This window comes from Podarcis filfolensis, assembly GCF_964270895.1.
Source record: "Podarcis filfolensis genome assembly, chromosome: 1".
Classification (NCBI taxonomy): Eukaryota; Metazoa; Chordata; class Lepidosauria; order Squamata; family Lacertidae; genus Podarcis; species Podarcis filfolensis.
This window is the reverse complement of record NC_139604.1, coordinates 6102508-6123550: the sequence shown is the minus strand read 5'-3', so window position 1 is coordinate 6123550 and position 21043 is coordinate 6102508. Positions and strand designations below refer to the sequence as shown.

Here is a 21043-nt window from a genome sequence, read left to right as displayed (position 1 = left end):
TCTGCTGTGAAATCCTCTTCTTATGTCCCTACTAAAGAGAATAACTAAAATGTGAATAATTTTGTTTAATTTCAGTTTGTTTCAAACCCAAAATTATAATCCTGATACAAGTTATCTCAAGTTCTTTTTTAATCACTATCTAGCCTCCAGATCAGGACCGTATTTCTTGTATGGTCAAACTGTTGGCTTACAGACATTTAAACAGATTCACAATAATATTCTATAACACATTATCATCCTGTGTAAAAGTACTGTATCAATCCTATTCAATGCCCTCAACCAGGGGTGGCCAAAGTGGTTCCCTCCAGAGACTACAACTTGCAACAACCCCCAACCATTGGGCATGCTGGCTGGAGCTGATGTGAGGAGTCCCAAACATTTGGAGGACACCACAGTATATCAAATAATTGCTCTGGATCTAGGAACCAATCTTGGCTGCACCAACTTAAAAAAGGCTGCTCTAAGGGTCACATTCTTATCAGTATCTGTAAATTTAAACTTCACTGGATTGAACTTTGGCCAACTGGTCATTTGGTCAAGGGCCTCAAAAGTTTCTCTCTCAGGGATCTATACAAGGAGGAGGTGGGACTTCTTCAGCAAAACCATGCTGTGAGTCATCAGCAGGTAATGTTCTTAGCACCATTTGGTGCATGTTTGCTGGTTGTCAAAAGGCGTGAGAGTGGCTGAGTCAAGAGCTCTGCTTTCCCTTCATTCTCTACCTTCACCAGAGGGTCCAGGTCTGTGGTTCACTGTTGCAAACTTTGCCCTGACACCCAGGCAGCCAGTCTGCTTGTTCCTCTGCCATGCCTTTTCTATTTTTTAAAACAGTGGTTAGACTGTATATCTGGCCTATAAAACACAATGTTTAAATGGCAACACCATGAATTGTGAATCCCCCCTGGGAGAGAACTTCACCTCCAATGTGATTTCCTGGGTCATCGTAACTTTGATTTTGGGCTACAAGAACGCAATGACTGCACTGCTGCTACTGCTCACCCCTGACCCCATTTCATTTCAGTCTCCTTTGGGTCCCTTCTGACTCTACAATTCTGTGATTCTATATGGTGGCAGTGAGGGACGGATCAATGGTGACAGGACTTTCACATGCTGCACATCACAGATAGATGCATTCAGCATGGGGGCTTAAACTTTAGGGGTGCATTGCACACTTCAAAACTACTAGCTTACGCATACGCTAAGTAGAAGAATTGAAGCATTGCCACCCTACCCCACCCCCCTCTCCTCTTTCCCCCTTTTCTTCCAAACATTGTATACAACACTAATGTCTCACAACAAATTAAACTGTAAAAAATGTAACTTGAAAAAATAGACAATGCATGTATTTTTGTAAATTAAGAAATATTTAATAAAAATATATATATTTAAAAAACTACTAGCTTATTTTCTCACATTTTACTTCACTAGCTAATTTTCACTTCACCAGCTAGATCTCTGTTATTAGATTATTGTATATCATATGCAAAGAAAAACAGACATTTTCTGGATCCCAGAGTCTAACTTCATTAATCCAGTATTACTCCGTCCTCCCACCAAAAAAACAACAACCCTGACCTTGAAAATACAATGATGTGGAAATTTGAGGAGAGGGTTGTTTGTTTAAAAACATTATTTAATTCTGTAATATTAACCAGATGTTGCAATACTAGAACTCCAATAATCCCTGACCATTGGTCATGCTGGGTGTTGAAGTTCAACAACATTTGGTGGGCAACAGGTTCCCCATCCACTATAACAGTTGGGAAGACAGTAATCTTCAGGTGCCACATTGCAGACAACAGCAGAAAGACAGTCAAAGAAGCTACAGTGGTACCTCTGGTTACGTACTTAATTCATTCAGGAGGTCCGTTCTTAACCTGAAACTGTTCTTAACCTGAAGCACCACTTTAGCTAATGGGGCCTCCTGCTGCCACCACCACCGCACGATTTCTGTTCTCATCCTGAAGCAAAGTTCTTAACCCGAGGTATTAGTTCTGGATTAGCAGAGTCTGTAACCTGAAGTGTATGTAACCTGAGGTACCAATGTATTCATAATCTGTGCAGCAAATTGATCTTTGAGTAAAACGAATTATTTTTCTTTAAACCAATGAGCAAGATTTTATGCTCCTCCTCCAAGCATTAAGGATCAGGCTATGCAGTGTATTCTGATCCCTTTGTACAGATCCCCTCCTCCCTTTAATAGGTGTCAGATGTAAAATGACAAAAGGTGAATGGTGAAAACATGGGCATAAGTGAAGGGCTCTGAATGGGAGTCAATACTAGCAGATTCCAGGAAAGACAAGACCTTTGGCCACTCAACTAGGGAAGAGACTTGCCAAGAGCTCCCCTTCAGCACCCTGCCCTGATTTGCTCTTTTGTGGGTCTGGTCAAAACACAGAGAGGCACAGCACAGCCAAGAGGTGGGTCTCTAAAAGTAATTGCTATCTCACCCTAAAAACAAGGGGCTCTCCTATTTCCAATACCATTTGTCTTCAATTCTTTCTTTCTTTTGACTCTGCTGCCTTGTAGCATACATTTTCTTTTCTTCCTGGGGATCTGTGAGTGCCACCAGCTGAGAATGTTTGCAAGGGTATGTGGAGGTGGGATTTGGGGCAGGAGAGAGCTGTTGAAATGAAAGGCATCTCTCAATCTGCTTTACCAGCCCTCAGTAAACAGCCTTTAGAGAGTTTGCAACAAAGGGAGAGGAGAGTGAGGAAGCACAACCTGTATCTCTCACCCAGATCTGTCACACAGAGATTACAAATGTTTCTACTGCACTGAAATGAGCACTTGATCGGGTCAACTCCAAAGGATATTCCTTCCTTTCCTTTAACTTACCCAAATCAGGATGATGGAAAATGGGTTTCCATATGAGGATAAGAAAGAGAGAATAACAGTAAGAACAACAGTGTATAAAATATATCAACTAGGCAGGGTGTAAGAATAATAAAAAAATGCAGACCCTGCTGTCAGGTTCACAATCTAGTTAAAGGGAGGAATTAAAGGGCTTAGAACTTCACTTTTCCTGAAACCTGCAGGGGAAGATGTTTGAGGTTGAAATTGCAGGAGAAAGTCTGGGTGCATGAAGCTTAAATTTGTCAGCAAGTGCGTGAGCTGAGAATGTGGAAAATGTGGACTGCTTACATGGCACGGGCATTAAGGAGGCGCCTTACCTTACAATTTCTATGATTTTTGAGCTAGAGCGAATGTGCAAGCATTTTAGTGACCGTTTTCTGATCTTCCCTATTTTTTAAAAAAGGAAATTGGTCAAATTACATGCTCATTCACCACAGCCCTATAATGTGCAGTGCATTTTAAAGTGATGAAAAAGGGACTTCACATATATGATCTCAATAATTTTTAAAGCAGTAACATTCAATTTAATATTAGCTACAATTTGTTGATAATCTTGTCCATATACTGACTGTGGAGTCAAACTAATAGGTATTACAATATATATGTTGATGGGAAAAAAAATACATTCATCAACATTTACAGTAAGTGCTTATATATTTGACAGAAGCTGTACAAGTGTAGAATTGGGCTATCAACATAAATGGAAAGGAGAGGCCACAAATAGGTGACATGCTTTGCATGAACAAGGCTGCAGGCTCAATCCTTGTGATGTCCAGTTGAAAAGCATCTAAGCAGCACTTAGAAAGACACTGACGATAGCCAATATTGGGCTCTATCACTCAATGAATTTTACAAGTATTTATTTATTTAGGGGGGAAATGTTCTGTACCTTTAGTAATTAGAGAGAAATCTCAGCAGTTGCCTCTGTGGAAAGATGTGAAAGAACAACTACAGGCAAACAAGGGTATTTTCTTATATTTATTAGAAAGAGACATATCCAATGTAGCAGTCTCTCTCTTTGCATTACTTTACAACATTTTTAAAATTCAGAATACTGTACAGCTGACACACTAAAAAGGGATGGAGAAAGCGAGAGGGAAACATAATACAAATTGATATTTAATCGAACAAGATCATATGAAACAACAAGCAAAGTGAAATGTATCAATATGTTTAATAATCATACAAACAATATAAATAAAGTTTCATGGAGTCATTGTAAAACAAATTTGCTGAATGAGGTAATAATAAAAAAATCTTTAAAAACCCAACTTTTTAAAATTTCCACACTGCTGTGTCATCATTTATACATTATTTACAGAAAGAAAGAAAGAAACTAAAATCAGCCATTGGCTAAGTATTGGCTGCCTCAAGTCGTGAATTCACCCACTCCCCTTCCTCCCATGCCAGTAGGAATTACATAACTGATGCTACAAAAAGAAATGTAGGTAGTTTGGGAAAAAGGGATCAAATAACATTTGATGCACTAGGAGAGCTAAATCACCACCACAATTTTTGGGACAATGTATCTTCTATAGAAAAAATCCTGCAACCATGCTCCCCACCCCCGTTGTTCAGCCTGGACACTGAGCTCCTAGAACTATATTGTGGGTCTGATGCTAGAGCAAAGTCTTGAATCTCAAAAGCATGTAAACATGTGCTTAAGTTCCAGAGAAGCCGATAAGAACTATGTCAATGTCAGGAAAGCATGTTCACACCTTTTGTGAATTTGAAGAAAACATAACAAAAGACAAAGCTCTGGCAAGAAATCTGAATGCTTTATAAAATCACCCGTTCATTCAATATTTCTTATTCTACCTCTCTTACAATAATAAAACAGCTTAGAAACAACAAAGGTGAAAAATCAGCTACATCATATCAGTGAAGGATATATATATTTTTTTAAGGAGACGAGGAACATCCCAAAAACAGTAGCCCAGTAATCCCCAGAGGGCAGGACAGAGGCTGGAGATTTGGAACAGGAGACGGCAACCCCCTTTCTCCCCTTCAGCACCGTAAACCTGGATTAGAGCAGATAAGGATGGTTCAGGCAGTTACCGACAAGGTGCACAAACCAGGACATGTATTTCTGAAAAGGTGCTTGGCAACCCTTCCCCCTCCCTATAACTCTTAAGACACAGCACATATTCTGAGCCCCCTGCAGCAGCATTACAGTAAAAACAAAACACATTAGGAGACATTCTTTATGTCACATCTGGCTCAGCCTGTACAATCCTGCTCCTATGCAGAACTGGCTTGTATTAACCAGACGCTCGTATATATAGTACTATCTACATCTCTTTCGTTATCCATGCAGCACCCATATTTCTGTGGAACTATTTACATTAGACAACTTATACTTGTGAAGACGGAGTGATGTTCTGCAAGTCGTTTTTCCTGCATTGCTTAAATCCAGTCACTGCCCCCCCCCCCCGCGGTAAAATGTTGTAGGCATTGCTTTCACAGCTTCTTCCAGAAGCACAAAGCCCCTCCTCTTCCCCAATGGGAGGTGTTGTGAGCGGGAACCGTTCCCGTGTCGGCAGGGGGGCATGTTCGCCCCCCTGCATCATCTCCCCGGCTTCCACACCGCCCTGCAGTGGGCCAGCCAATGGGGTTGGCCTGGGGGCGGGGTTTAGCTGCATTCAAGCGGCCGCGGCAGCCTCCCAGCCTCATTCTGCTTCCTGGAAGACATCGGATCACCCGCCCGCCTGCCCTTTAGGCTAGGTTTGTGCTCTTGACTTTGCTATGGACCTTGGTTGGTCGCCCTGGTTGCCCAGGGGGCCTAGTAGGAGTTTTTGTCTATTTGGCTAGATTGGCACCAGCCTCTTGGTTTTTCACCTACTTCGTAGCAATTCGTCACAACTTTTCCGGTTTTGGCGGTTAGGTATTGGAGTATGTGTTGTGGGGCAGGGTGTGGCCATCACCTACCCTGCCCCATTTTGGGTATTCCATTATAGGAATCCAGTGGTCGTGGATCCTGTCTGATGCCCTGCTGGTGGCTAGGGCCATGGCACGACCCCCGGTTACATCAGGGGAAGCTTTCAGTCGTATTTGCATCAACAAGCTCCTCCCACTGGTTGTTAACCTTCAAATGACCCCCCGCTGCACGGGTGGGGTTGGATATAGGTTGTTTGATCAATGCCTAAGCCAATACCGCTCACATGCTGTAACCAATAAAAGTTGTGGCCTTTTTCAGCCCATTAACCTAAAATACTTGTGTCTGTGTCCATTATTTCTCCACTAAGCGGGTTAGGGTCCTCGACTCACAAACGTCTTTCACTGTATGCTTCCTGAAATGTTGTGGAGGGTGCTTGGGAGCCAGAAGCAAAGTATGCAAGAATCAGGGTCCGAACATAGCTTCTTGTCCTCCAGAATGGATCTCGTGGAATGGCTGACTTCTGGGAAGGATATTAGATAACAATTACAGGTTCAATGTTTTGGTAGCACTGAATTGTTTTTAGCTTTTGTCTCCTTTGTGGGTTCTGTGGTTTTGAATTGCGAGGCACGAGTCGGAAAAAGGGTATCTTGTAGAGAAGGAATGAATGTTGAAACTGCCTGAGAGAGATACCAGTGAAAAACCCTTTACATGCAACAACAAAATATACATTTATCTGCATTTAACACTCCTGTGGTATTTTATTTCTTTGTGACTATTTTCCATTGAAGGGGAAAATAACTGGAGAAAATAAAGCACAGAACTGAATTTGTGCTGAGAAGACCAGAAGAAATACTTTTGTAATGTTGTCTGGTAACTTGAGCCAAGAGAAGCCTCACAGGCACAAGCTACAGTCTTTGTGCAACAATGCTTGAATTGGCCGCCTTATTCCATTGGTTTTCTGTTTTCATGTATTCAGCTCTGTGAGTATTTAAAAGAAATAAAAGAGCCACGGGAATTTCGCAGCATGAGTCCACATTTGTGGCTTTGAAGATGTTCAGGCAGATACTAGTTTTAATGTGGCTTCCATAATACTACTTACTTGACACGAGCAATCAGCTGATGCCTTCCCTTCATCACTGCCATGTTCATCAGAACCTGGGGTTGCAGACTCTCTGGTCTTTTAGGGGAGGCGCTGCGACACCCTCCTTTGTTGGGCAAGGGACAATTTCCTAAGCTTTCTTCCTGACAGTTTACTAAAATAAGGCTTGACAAAATACAATTTAGTGGTACAAAAACTAAGTACTTTCTGTTGACCTCATTTGGGGTGCTCTTGGGCATTACCACAATGAAGGGGCTGGTGTGTCATGTGATATTATAGCTCATATCCAATTGTCCTGAATGTCAGTAGTTCTCATGAACAATTGGAGGCCCCGTCCCTGTGGTAGTTTTTTAACACATTTTGAAAATCAGATCCCAGACAATATATTTTTAAATGCTAACCACTTTAAGAGCAATGCACTTTCATTTATTCACCCCCCATTAAACTATTTTTTAATTTTTCAACTTCTAATTACTTGTGGCACAAAACACTCAAAAGTTGTTGAAAGGACAGCAAAGACCTGTTTAAGTGAAAGATCAGCATAGCAGCTCACTGCATTCCACGAGCATATGTATTTTCATTGTGAAATTATACTTGTTTGTTTGTTTTAAGGGAGAATATTTGAAGTGATATCTTTAAGAAGTGCATGTGTATCATAGAAAATGTGATAGATTCTACAAGCCATGTAGCTAAAGCATAGGCATAATTGTGTTTGGACTAACACAGCTTTCCTTGACCTACTGGCAGTGTCAGTTCTTTAATAGATTGTGTGGCAATTTGAAGTTCTCTGAATGCATATCTCCTAAGCATCTCTGTTAGGAACCCTCAAGTTTCCACCCCATCTTAGCCTCCTTTTGGAAAGAAAGGGAAGCTTATATTTATATTTTTGCATCAGTTTCTTTGATCTAATATTTATATTAGCATATGTATTTTAATGCTATCCATAACCACCACTTCTTTTCCCTTCCCCTAGGAGTATACACATTAGTTCATAATAGTATAAAAACTGTAAGGCACAAAAAGGATTTTTTGAGCTTTGGTGTAAGCCAAACAGCGGTAAGTGATCTCAGGCCAATGTGAACTCCAGTGATTTCTCTTTTGCTAGCATCTGCACAGGACGGCAAGTATGTTTGCTATAGAGAATAGTCACATTTTGAACCAATGCTGGGATCCTCTGCTCGCAGGGGATAAGCAGAACAAGATGCACTGAACTCACAGATATACAAATACTATATATATATTAACCCACATATTTTCAAATTCAGAAGGAACATGTAGTAATATACAAGAGGGGGAAGACGAGAAGAAATTGCAACTTTCCTTAACTGACAGTTAAGCACATCAGTACAATTCACCTCTACCAAACTGAACATTTGGATTTCATTCCCTTTTCTGAAGAGCTTGACGGCATAAATCAGAAGCAAGCGCAGAGTTTGTCAGGTCTGAAGCTCCTATGATGGTATGTGTCAAATCAGTTGTAGCTAATCTGTCCAGGGAGAATACTGGCTTCATTACACTTGTATAGTTGAGTTCTTCCAGCATTACTGCTGTTTAATAGAACATGATTAGTCATCACGGAGAAAAAAGCATATTAGCTGAGGAGGTAGTTACATGGCACGCTTCGGTGATTGCTTGGATGTGATTGCAATATTCTTAGAAGCATCATATTATCTCAGACATGTTCTTTCAAGCCCTTGGAGCCCTCCTTTCTAAATTCACTGTCATAATTTAGTATCTGTTTAATTTTTCAGTCCAAAGAGAGGAAATCAGTTGCTGAGTATTATTTGACTGCAGCCTCCTTGGTGTAAAAACAAAATGGAAAAAATAAATAAGAATAGCTATGAAATGCAAAAAGGATTAATGAATACCGCTAAGGAAAAAATATTTCATGCTCATTTATGAGAATAACTACATAAAAGGCTAATTTTTTCCATTGTGAGAAATACATTGTGTCACTTTCACCAATATAAATGTGTTGAGTTTCACCCTAAATTATTTAGATTGTGTATTGTGCCTTGGGGGGGGGGTTGGGTTACTGCTTTTGGTTTGATTTTGTATGTTGTGCTCTTGTTTGTGAACCGCCCTGAGACCTCCGGGTACAGGGGAGTGTATAAACTGAAATCATCATCATCATCATCATCATCATCATCATACAAGTAATGGCATTGCAGGAGAATTAAAATTCTGTTTAACTTGTCTCTTCTGCTTCTTCATCTCTTTAACTAAAGGCATAGATTTCCATTGAAGATTGCATCACGGAAGAATAAACTTACCATAAAATGGGGGAAGGACTTTAAAAGACTGGATTCCTTATATTATCTAAAATTAATATTCCCTTAAATCCCTTAAAACTGATACTGAACAGCACGATGTAGCAATGAGGTCTGTGGCCCACATTGACCTCCATTTGGGGGGGCAAGTTTGCTTTAACCTATTAAAAGTGATTAGGAAAATTAAATGTGGACATAATAAATGTCAAGAACAGATTTTGTTCATGGGATTTATAACTACTGTTTTGTAAATCCGTGTTTGTTCATTTTAGCTGTAACTCTTTGAGAGTGCACATGTAAAGGACCAAAAATGTGATCATTTGTTTTTGTTTTGCTTTTTGTGAAGAAAACAATTAAAATTACATTTGCCAAATTTCATCATCAAACCTCTGCCATTTTTCTTTCTTTCAATAGAAAGGGTGTGGGAATGAGGTCATGTGCCCTTTTGCTTCAGTAGTCCAAGATTGTTTTGGTTTATACTACTTTATGATGATTTGTACAGTGATTATAAGGTTTGTACTATAAATATATTTTGGCACAAACAATTGTGTGAAGTAATTAATTTTTAAACTACAACTCTTCTTCTTTTGAATAGTGCTTAATAAATGGTTAATCTTTATAATGATTTGTACTCCCAAGCACTCTGGCTCCCAAGCACCCTCCACAACATTTTCAGGAAGCATACAGTGAAATACGTTTGTGCTTCTGGAAGACAATGGTCTGCCTTTCCAAACCGTATTTCCCAACACGTGCCAGCATCTTAGACAGATATGCTTTTCATCAAAGGAAAAAATATTTCTTTGTCTGGAGTGTTTTCACGATCTGTTACTACAATCTGTGATCCCTTAGATCCTAAATATCTGCACATTATTTCACATCAAGTTATAGTTTATAAATTAACCGAAGTATTTTTGCCTTACAAAAAAAATCAATGCATACTTATGAACATTTACAAATTCGAATAGAATCTTTTACATACACATAACCAAAAGACACAATACACAATCTAAATAACTGATAACTGATTTGACACATACCATCATAGGAGCTTCAGACCTGACAAACTTTGTGCTTGATTCTGATTTATGCTGTCAAGCTCTTCAGAAAAGGGAATGAAATCCAAATGTTCAGTTTGGTAGAGGTGAATTGTATGAATGTTAAACATGTTCACATTAATGTTTTGTGTGCATGTTAAACATGTTCACATTAATGGAGCTCCCTCATCTGCTAATTCCTCTGGGTTCTACCCACAGCTACCCATCCTTTCTGAGGTGAAGGATCATAGTATTTCACTGCTCCACCTGGACTACTGTGACGTTAACTTATGAGAGTGCTGGAGGTGAAATAGTTAAACAGGTTGCCCAATCAGAACCCAGGGGGGTGGAGGCAGAGGAACTATAAAACCAGCTCTGGGAGGGGTGAAGAGGAGAGTTCCTTGGGAGGTTGGTTGGAGTGGGAGTGAATTGGGATAGAGTCTGGGGGTAGGTGGAGTTAGTGTAGCGAAATAAGCTGAGTCAGGAACAGTTAGGAGCTAGGAAGACAAGTAAATATCTGAGAGGTGGTTTAGTGAGTTGAGAGCAGGTAGCGGAAGTTAGAGGTCTGGATAGGCACCCCATGATTGTAATTGACGGATACCGTTTATGAAACCACACGCTTGTTAAACTGCAATAAATAAACAGAAGTTTATGTTCCAATTTAATCCTGACTGGACTCAGTATTGTACCAGGTAGGGCCTGGGTGGTGGCAGCGAGAAATAAAGTGGTGGAACAGGGATCAATAAACGGTGAAACGTCCGGGGACCCCGTGTGATCGCCACAACTACTTCTCCATGGAAGACATAGTCTCAACAGGGGTATCTCCACACCACTTTCAGAGTATAAGTCTTCCAGAAATCAATGGTGGCATTAAGCAATGTCTACAACATTTCACCTGTTGTTTCCCTCCAGTAACTCTCATGCAATACTTGCCTTGCCTCGAGACACCCAGTCAATGGTCCCAGGTCATGTGCTATCATTAGTGAATCCATGACCTCTCTTTGTCTTCCTCTCCCATCTACAGTTTCATCCTTTGAATTCTTTTTATTAAAACAAATGGTTTCTGCAGTTCTCTTTTCTACTGTCTTTTTACAGTAGCCAGGCAATTCCTGCCTTCTCTGGAGAAACTGAGAACTGAGGAGAAAAGAAGGGCTATTTTACAGACTCATGGGCTTCAGCTGTGAAAGCAATGTCTACATGTCTGCAACATTTCACCGGGGGGGGGGGGGAGAGGGGGGAGCAGTGACTGGATTTAAGCAATGCTGTTGCAGGAAAAACAACCTGACTTGCGGAGCATCACTCTGTTAATGAATTAAACATTTCATTTCATTGTGTGCACCTGCAGGTATTGTGTGTCACCTCTTGCACACGCACACCCCTTGCGGTCTTTCACAAATGCAAAGGATAAACATTGGGCATTCATCACGCTGGAGAAAATGGCTCAGAAAAGTCAGAACAAAGTTTGAATATAATTGGTGGCACCTTTAAGGCACCACAAGACTTCGTTGTTTTTGCACAATTCATCAAATATGGCTTTATATACTGCAAATACCTCTATGTAATTTTAGAGCATAAATCAGGTTTCCATAGATAGATGTTCATGTATACAATGACGTACATCTATGTGCCTATTTTATATGCACAAATCTGAAAGTACATGAAGTGGGTCTTCACAAGTATAAATTGTCTAATGTAAATAGTTCCACAGAAATATGGGTGCTGCGTGGATAACGAAAGTGATGTAGATAGTACTATATATACGAGCGTATGGTTAATACAAGCCAGTCCTGCATAGGAGCAGGATTGTACAGGCTGAGCTAGATGTGACATAAAGAATGTCTCCTAATGGGTTTTGTTTTTACTGTAATGCTGCTGCAGGGGGCTCAGAATATGATAGAGCTACTGTGGGGAGGGCAGTACTTAACTATTTTCCCATAGGCCATTTTCCCAATCATAATATCTCTCCCCATCTGCTTTTCTCTCTGAGGGGGAAAAAGATACGTGAGCAAAGTATCTAAGCAGCTAAAAGTATTTAGCAGGCAAATGATCAGTGGGGAAAGAGTTAAAACACCCATTTCCTGTGCTTCTCTAAATCTGGGCACACACCCCATACCGTAGTTACATTAAAGTGAAAATAGAAAGCATTGGGAGACACACCACATCGTATCTGGTTTGGCCTAAATAAAACAAGATGCTTTGAGCATCATGGAGAATCCTTGAAAAGTGTGGGTGCATGATTTTCCTCTTTAAAAATAACTAAATATATCATTATAATCCTGTACTCATAACAAACAGGTCACACTCCACTTATGCCACATGCAAATATGGCATAGCCAGATCTGTTGTCCCTGTGATTTAATATATTTTGATTCAATGCATCACACTTTTATCCAAAAAGGTGGCAGGGAAGGAAATGCAAGACGAACAGTGAGCTTATGAGGCAGGAGTTATTCTTTCAGTATCAAGTGAAGTTCTGATTTTAGCATTGTAACTTTCAGCCAGATAGTGGCATTTGACTCTAGGAATGACAAGCTGCTCTTCTGCAGTCAGGTGTTTTGAATAAATTAAATTTCAGGTTTTAATTCCACTTGTATAGTATTTGTATATTAAGTGTTGCTGAGGAGCACACTGAGCAGGGAGTTTCAAAATTGGAAGTGATAGCTGAGGTAATTGTTCTCTTAAACTTCCCCCTACTCTTCTTTCATGTATTTTAATTTCTTCAGGTGTGAAAATAACTTTTGTTTGGGTGCGGTTGATACATATTAGGGTGAAGTAGTTATTTAGAGCACTCAATTCATATCTGAAGTTTTTGTGTTGGTAGTTAAATTACATGCTTTCCTTTTTCTTGTCTGGTTAACATTGGGAGAAAGAAAAGGATGCCCACCATCATCTGAAAATACTGGTTCTTGTTTTCTGACATTACTAATATGTTATGAGCACAAGATTATTACAATATATTTAGTTATTAGGAGACGGCAACCCCCTGGCTCCCCTTCAGCACCAGTTACTGACAAGGGGCACAAACCAGGACATACCGTATGTTCCGGCGCATTAGGCAACTGGGCGTATAAGACGACCTCCCAACTTTTGCTGTTAAATTATAGAGTTTGGCCGCATGCCAAGTGCCGCCAGGGGCAGAGCGTGCACCCCTGCACTGCCTCTGCCATTGCAGCAGCAGCAGCCCGAGGCAAGGCGTTTGGTGGGTGGAACGAAACCGAAACCCGCCACCTGGAGGGAGGGAGGCGCGGCCCGGCTCCTTCCCTCCCTCCGGGAAAAGGCCATGAGCGGCTGCCTCAGCCTCCACTGCCCTCACCTGTGGGGATGCCCAGCTCCTTGGAGCCCCGGCCGAAGCCGCGTACCACCTCGCCATGACAGGCTCTTCATGGTGCTCGTGAGCCAAGCGAATCTCCACGCGGCCACGGCGGAGGCCGGATCCAGCTCCCACGACGGCAGCAGCAGCAGCAGCAGCAGCAGACGGGCGAGCGCCGCGCTCGGACTTTCCGCAGTGAGGCGGCCAACGAACACACACTGTGCCAGTACGGAGGAGGTGGGGCCTCGCGCTGCGTCAGAGGCTGCGTCCCCTTAGTGTTCTTCCGTGATAAATTGGGAGTAGGCATAACAGGACCAACAGCAGTGCAAGGATGCCCACCATCATTTGAAAATACTGGCTCTTGTTTTCTGACATTACTAATATGTTATGAGTACAAGATTACTATGATATATTTAGTTATTAGGAGACCCACAGAAACCCCCTGGCTCCCCTCCAGCACCATAAACCTGGATTAGAGCAGATGAGGATGGTTCAGGCAGTTACTGACAAGGTGCACAAACCAGGACATACTGTATGTTCCAGCGCATTAGCCGACTGGGCATATAAGACGACCCCCCAACTTTTGCTGTTAAATTATAGTTTGGTCGCCTGCCAAGCGCCGCCGGGGCAGAGCGTGCACCCCTGCACTGCCTCTGCCACTGCAGCAGCAGCAGCCCGAGGCGAGGCGTTTGGTGGGCAGAACGAAACCGAAACCCGCCACCCGGAGGGAGGGAGGCCCGGCCCGGCTCCCTCCCTCCCTCTGGGAAAAGGCTGCGAGCGGCCGCCTCGGCCTCCACCACCCTCACCTGTGGGGATGCCCAGCTCCTTAGAGCCCTGGCCGAAGCAGCGCACCACCTCGCCATGGCAGACTCTTCATGGCGCCCGCAAGCTGAGCGAAGCCCCGCGCAGCCACGGCGGAGGATGGCTCCGGTTCCCACGACGGCAGCAGCAGGCGGGCAGGGAGCGCCGCGCTCGGAAGGACTTTCCGCGGTGAGGCGGCCAACAAAAAGACACTGTGCCAGTACGGAAGAGGCGGGGGCTCGCGCTGCGTCAGAGGCTGCGTCCCCTTATGTGTTCTTCTGTGATAAATTGGGGTAAAGTGGGGTGCCCACGAGCCGAGTGAAGGCGGGTGGCTGGTTTCGGTTTCGTTCCGCCCACCAAACACCTCGCCTCGGGCTGCTGCTGCTGCAATGGCAGAGGCAGCGCAGGGGTGCACGCTTTGCCCCTGGCAGCGCTTGGCAGGCGACGAAACTCTATAATTTAACAGCAAAATTTGGGGGGTCGTCTTATACGCCTAGTCGCCTATTGCGCCGGAACATACGGTATGTCCTGGTTTGTGCCCCTTGTCAGTAACTGCCTGAACCATCCTCATCTGCTCCAATTGGTTTTGCACTGCTGTTGTTCCTATTATGGCAATCCCCATTTATAACGGGTGAACACTTAGGACAAAGCGCTCATCCGGGCAGCCGTACTGCAGGAGAATCTCAATGCACTCTTGGCTGGTGGCTTGCCTGGCATAGGCCAAAGCACCGTTTCCATGGGCATCACGGGCCATAACATCAGCACCATACTGTGGAAAGAACATGCAGCATTTAGGAGCAGTAGCCGGCAGAAACGCCTGAAATAAATAATTCTCATTACCTAGTTTTAAATCTGAACAGCTTTCTGTTGTGCATCCAGCTACCATAGCCGAGGTCAACAGCACTCCTTCCTCACTCATGGAGAAGTGAGCTTCATGCATGCTGCCCCTAGATACGCTCGTCCACTTTCAAGGAAGAGCATTTTTAAATTAAGCAAGCTCTTTTAAACTATATACACATTTTAAGGGATATACACTGTACACTGATTCTGAGCTGCCAGCATTCATAAGACTTTTGCACCAGGTTGGAATATGTACATGTTAGGGGAATGTACACATTGTCAATTATGCATAATAACTGCAGAATGTACAAAATTAATATATATACAATCCCCAAGGCTTGTAGATGGATTCAGAAACGTGCAGTTTCCTCTTCTTCTTCTAAAATTATTTGATTCTTGCAATAATATAACACAACAGTGATATAAACAAAATAAAAAATAAAATAAACCAACGTTGGCATTTTAACATTACCTTCTATATACATATATCAAAAAATTGTTTTTCATTTTCATTTTCACCCTCTTAATTCCCTGTGACTTCCCTCCACCTGTGTTTGGCATCATTAAATTTAATACAGTATCTTAAAATTGTGTTTGAGCAATATATTAATACTATTAACCATAAGATCTTATACTTTGTTCCTCTTAACTTCGTGGGTTTCAGTTTAAACATATCAACAAATTACTTTTGGAACATCGTTTTGCCACGTACTCCTCTACACATTCCCATTCTTTCTTTAAATTTTGATTAGATTGTAATTTGATTGCTGCTGTCGTTTCTAATTGAATTCTAATTGAAATTTTGATTCTTCTTTTTGGAATCCATTTTTTGTCTGCTTTAAATATATCATTTAATTGATAATATTGTAACCAGCTCGTACAATGGCGAGAAATTTCTTCATAAGATTTCAATTCGAACTGTCCTTGTTCTTCTTTTAATAATTGTTTATATGTTGCCCAATTTGTATCCATATTTTTCTTTTTTATAGAAATTGCCTCTAATGGTGCGGCCCACCATGGAATCTTTGGCTCGAATAAATTTTGAAACTTCCTCCAAATTTTAAATAAAGAATTTCTGATTATATAATTTGAAAATCATTGATGTACATTTGTCTTATTATAAACTAAACAGGTGTGCCATCTGTACCTGTTGTTGAATCCCTCTAAGTCCAATATGTCTGTATTTTCCTCTGTTTTATCCATTTAATATTGTTTTCTATTTCATAATTGAGTAAAGTTGATAACTGATTTTGCAAAAGTTTAATTTTTTGGCTTGCACTCACATTCTTTGGATGTTTGGCTAATATTTTTTCATTCTCTTCTATTTCATTTCTAATTTGACCCATTTCCCCCTCTCTGCTTCTTCTTTGTATCATATTTTGTTGAATATAAAGATCTCTTATATAGGCCTTGCTTGAGTCCCGTATCACCCTGATGTCTGTTTCATGTGCCATGTTTATTCGGATAAATTCCTTAAGAAGTTGTGCTTTGTTCAAAAAAAATTCATCATTTAGAATTTTTTCATTCATTCTCCATCTTCTTTTTATTTGTCTGTTATTTTTTAATTCTAACGTAATTGAATTTTGGTCTGTTATTGATTTGGGTTGTATTTCTATTTTTTTTAATCTTCAAAATTAAATTAATTGATGTCCATATTCCAACTAATCTTCCTACTGATTGTCTACCCTCTGAATAATGTGTGTATTGTTTTTCCTTTGGATGTCTGGGTCTCCACGCATCTTTTAAATTTAGGTTGTCCACCATTTGAAAAAATGTGTGTGGGAGTCTTCCCTCTTTCTCTCTGTTCGATCTAATTCCACTGAGGTAACACCATTAAAATCTCCTAGTAGGGTAATTTCTTCATTTATATATTCTAATAATTTTTCTTTCACTGATATAAAGTACAGTGGTACCTCGGGTTAAGGACTTAATTCGTTCCGGAGGTCCATTCTTAACCTGAAACTGTTCTTAACCTGAAGCACCTGAAGCTAATGGGGCCTCCTGCTGCCGCTGCTGCCCGATTTCTGTTCTCATCCTGAAGCAAAGTTCTTAACCTGAGGTACTATTTCTGGGTTAGCGGAGTCTGTAACCTGAAGCGTATGTAACCCGAGGTACCACTGTAATGTGTTTTATTCCCGTTTGGGGCCTAAATTCCTATCACAAATATTTTTTTCTTTTCCATTCCTTAACTGTATTCCCAATAATCTACCTTCTTCATCCTTAAAGGTTTGTTTTGCCTCTATTTTAGGGTTTGTATACATTACAATTCCCCTTTTCTTTTTAATGTCTGAGAAGATGAATTCTGTTCCAAGTTTTTAATTGATCAATACTTTCTCTGTTTTCTGGCCACATGAGTCTCCTGCAAGCAGATTACATGCAGAGTTTCCTCTTCATAGGTAGATTATGTGCACATTCTCCATGTGGCCTGGTGAATGTGCAGAATGGCCAGTTGTTTTGCCCATTAACTGTTCCACTTATATTTCCCCTAATGCATAACCCACAACACTCCAAACACTTGTATCAAATCAAACACATAAGCTGTACTATATGGCCTGGATAAACCAAAGTGACAATTCAAACATACCCATTAATGCAGGGCTACTCTCTCAAATTCATGTAGCGCATACTCACCCAAATTAACAGTTGCACCAACACTACATTTCCTTTCCGGCATGCTATATGTAAGGCTGAACGCCCATCTCCATCTCCACAGGTTTCATTGACTTCTTCTCGTGTTCCATGAGCAAGAAGCAGGATGACTGTTCGCAAATCTTCCTCCGCAGTTGCTCTTAGCAGGTACTGGCCTAAGGAAAACTCTGAGCACTGCAGTGGAGCAAGGAAAAGCTTCTGCTCATATTTTGCTCGGATCCAGTGCTCTTTTTCTTCCCTAGGGAAGCAAACAAACATATCATTCAATATTAGATCATGCATCTCCTACAGATCCATCCTTGTGTTAAGTTCGTTCTAACACATGCCTAGTTTTGCAGATAATCTGGACAATCTAATAGTTGGGTTGAAATGAGGGCATTTTTAATGTTGGCGGTTTTTTTATTTTAAAAAACCCCAGACACTTTAAATTCTGGTTTTTATTTTCTTTTGGATAAAAATAGCAAAAGAACAGTTGTATACTGTGGAAATAAGCTATTTATTCCACTTTCTAGGACATCTGGGCCCCAAGTAAGAAAGACAGAATGGTAAGAATGTAGATTTATGGTTCAAATACACCACAACGCTAATATATGCCATGTAATTCACCAGAGGTCAGGAGAAAATGCCATCTCTACATATAAGAAAGAACAGTAAATACAGATGCATCCTCTGAATTACACAAATGCTCCCACAAGCCATTCTCCTAGATCAGCCCTCCCCAACCAGGTGCCCTCCAAATGTTGGAATCCAGCTCCCATCATGCACAACTAGTATGGCCATTGGTCTGCGATAATGGGAGTATTACAAAACATATGGGCAACTCCAGGTTGGAGGAGGCTGTCCTAGATGATACAAACACAATGTGGCAAGTTTAATGCATTTGACTGGGGGCCCCTTCATACCCTATACAGGGGTGTAGCTTGGTGTGGGGAAAGAAAGTGGATTTCTTTTGCTGGGCATACACTTGCTGGGAAGCAGCACTTTTGCAGTTGCCAATGATGGCACATTGGCAGAACAGACAAGAGTATCTTTATGTATGATAGTATGCACTGTGTACATGGCCACACACCAGTGTACATCCTTGGAGATAAAACACCGATTGAATGGGAGAAAGAAATGGGCACTGTTGGTCTCTCAGACTCCTACAACTTATCACATATATGGATTCCAATATTCAGGGGAGAGTGCGATTGCTTCTGTAGCTGAAATGACACCAGGAGTGTACAAGAGGAAGATGCCATCGAACTTGGGGTGGGCAGGGGGGAACCTGGAGGCTTGCAAAACTACAAAAAGTCTTTACAAAGATATCCTGACGGGGAACCAGGAAATGGGCTCAGTGAAGAATGAGCATACTCAGTGACCACAGAATTCTGGAAAATAAGCAGCGGGGTAATAGAATGGAGTATCTGGTTCCTGCCAACGTTACAGTAGACTTGCAGAAACTGATCCCAAATAAAGTTACTTTTGAAGACATCCTTGTTCATTGTGGTAATCTCTTTAAACAGAAAGCCACTTCAGCCCAAAGTAAGGAAGTGTGGTCATGCCTTGGCTTTAGTTCTTCAAGTACAAAAATAAACAGTCCTTTGAGGTTTTGCAGCAATGCTTACCCTTCTTCTAGTAATGTAGTGTCAGGTTAGCTTTAATCTGTTTTCAAATGCTTATGTAAACAGGTCATTTACAAAGTAAATCTGGATTAGTTTTGCATCACTTCATGGTGAGCAAGGATGACCTTAACATAACCTCCCTGAATACTTTTACGCAAACCTTCCCACATAATGTGCTTCACAAAGGTAAGAGATTTCATCTATAAAGGACATTCTCCCACCCTCACATATCTGAAACAGGATGCTACCAAACAGCTGTGAAAAACTTTTATTTCTTTTTGTGAACATGATTTTTATTGTTTTTTTCCAAATTTTAAAAATAAAAAATAGACTGGGTACCATTTCAGTATATTTCGGAATACTTGCAGTTCAATCTTATGCATGTCTAACTCAGAAGTAAGCCTCTCTCATTTCAACAGAGCTCACTTCCACATAAGTGAGTACACAATTGCTGCCTTGGTCTGTAAGCAACAAAATTAATTAACGATGTCTGTGTGTGAGTAGAACAGACTTCTGCTTGTATAACAGGGACTTCATTTTCCTCTCCTCTTTCTCCTCTGAAAATTTGCTCAAGGGGGTTGGGGGACTATTCAGTGCAAATTTGGGGGCTGCAGGGGGGTGAGGCAGGATGGTGAAGCCCCATGGAATGGGCAGAAGTCCATTTACACAATGCTGGAAAAACCTAGACAGCAGAGACATCACCTTGCCAACAAAGGTCCATATATAGTTCAAGCTATGGTTTTCCCAGTAGTGATGTATGGAAGTGAGAGCTGGACCATAAAGAAGGCTGATCGCCGAAGAATGAATGCTTTTGAATTATGGTGCATGGGACTCTTGAGAGTCCCATGGACTGCAAGAAGATCAAACGTATCCATTCTTAAGGAAATCAGCCCTGAGTGCTCCCTGGAAGGACAGATCCTGAAGCTGAGGCTCCAATACTTTGGCCACCTCATGAGAAGAGAAGACTCCCTGGAAAAGATCCTGATGTTGGGAAAGATGGAGGGCACAAGGAGAAGGGGACAACAGAGGACGAGATGGTTGGACAGTGTTCTCGAAGCTACTAAAGTGAGTTTGACCAAACTGCGGGAGGCAGTGGAAGACAGGAGTGCCGGGCATGCTCTGGTCCATGGGGTCATGTAGAGTCGGACACGACTAAATGACTAAACAACAACAACGACAACAAGCACAAAGCTCTTGGGGCACTTTACAAAAAGAAGTTATAACCAGGATGTATAAAAACAGACCTAAGGTATTTGTTAAAACTTTAACAGAACAAAATAGGGTACTGAAAACAATAGTGCAAAGAACCCCCCAAAAGCATTAAAAATCTAAAAAGTATAGGAAAATACAAAAGTCTTCATCTAATCCAAAAATACTATAATTGATGTACCAGGTGAGCCTCTCTGGGTAGGGAATCTCACAATTGGAGTACTACAGCTGTAAAGGCCCTTGCAGAGCTCATCTGGTAGGGACACTCTGAAAAAGGTCTCTGAGCTTATGGTCTCCACAGGTATGTATGGGAGAAGATACTTCAAGTAACTGGTCCTCAAGCTGTTTGTGATTGTAAAGGATTACCGTATTTTTCGCCCCATAGGGCTCACTGGCCCATAGGACGCACCTAGTTTTGGAGAGGGGAAATAAAGAAAAAAAATTTAATTTCCCCCCAGGCACCGGGCTGGGGCGGGGAAAGCCCGAGCTTCCCCCG

General features: G+C 41.5%; 2 protein-coding genes across 12 annotated transcripts in view; one reads left to right on the top strand and one right to left on the bottom strand.

Moving 5' to 3' along the window:
- TRPM8 (transient receptor potential cation channel subfamily M member 8) overlaps nt 1–21043 on the top strand; it is a 474483-nt gene that overhangs the window by 57821 nt on the left and 395619 nt on the right. The gene's annotated exons all lie outside the window — the stretch shown is intronic.
- The window catches only part of AGAP1 (ArfGAP with GTPase domain, ankyrin repeat and PH domain 1), a 323065-nt gene continuing 316618 nt past the window's right edge, over nt 14597–21043 (bottom strand). For 2 of the 6 annotated variants that reach the window (XM_083627251.1, XM_083627252.1), the window contains 2 exons: nt 17717–17972; nt 14604–15014 (listed from right to left, as the gene is read on the bottom strand). In XM_083627251.1, coding sequence (XP_083483377.1) covers nt 14868–15014; nt 17717–17972 — 403 coding nt within the window. In that variant the 3' untranslated portion in view covers nt 14604–14867. Of the gene's footprint in view, nt 15015–17716; nt 17973–21043 lie in introns of all 6 variants that reach the window. The other 4 variants (XM_083627254.1, XM_083627253.1, XM_083627250.1 and 1 more) reach the window with 3 other exon arrangements.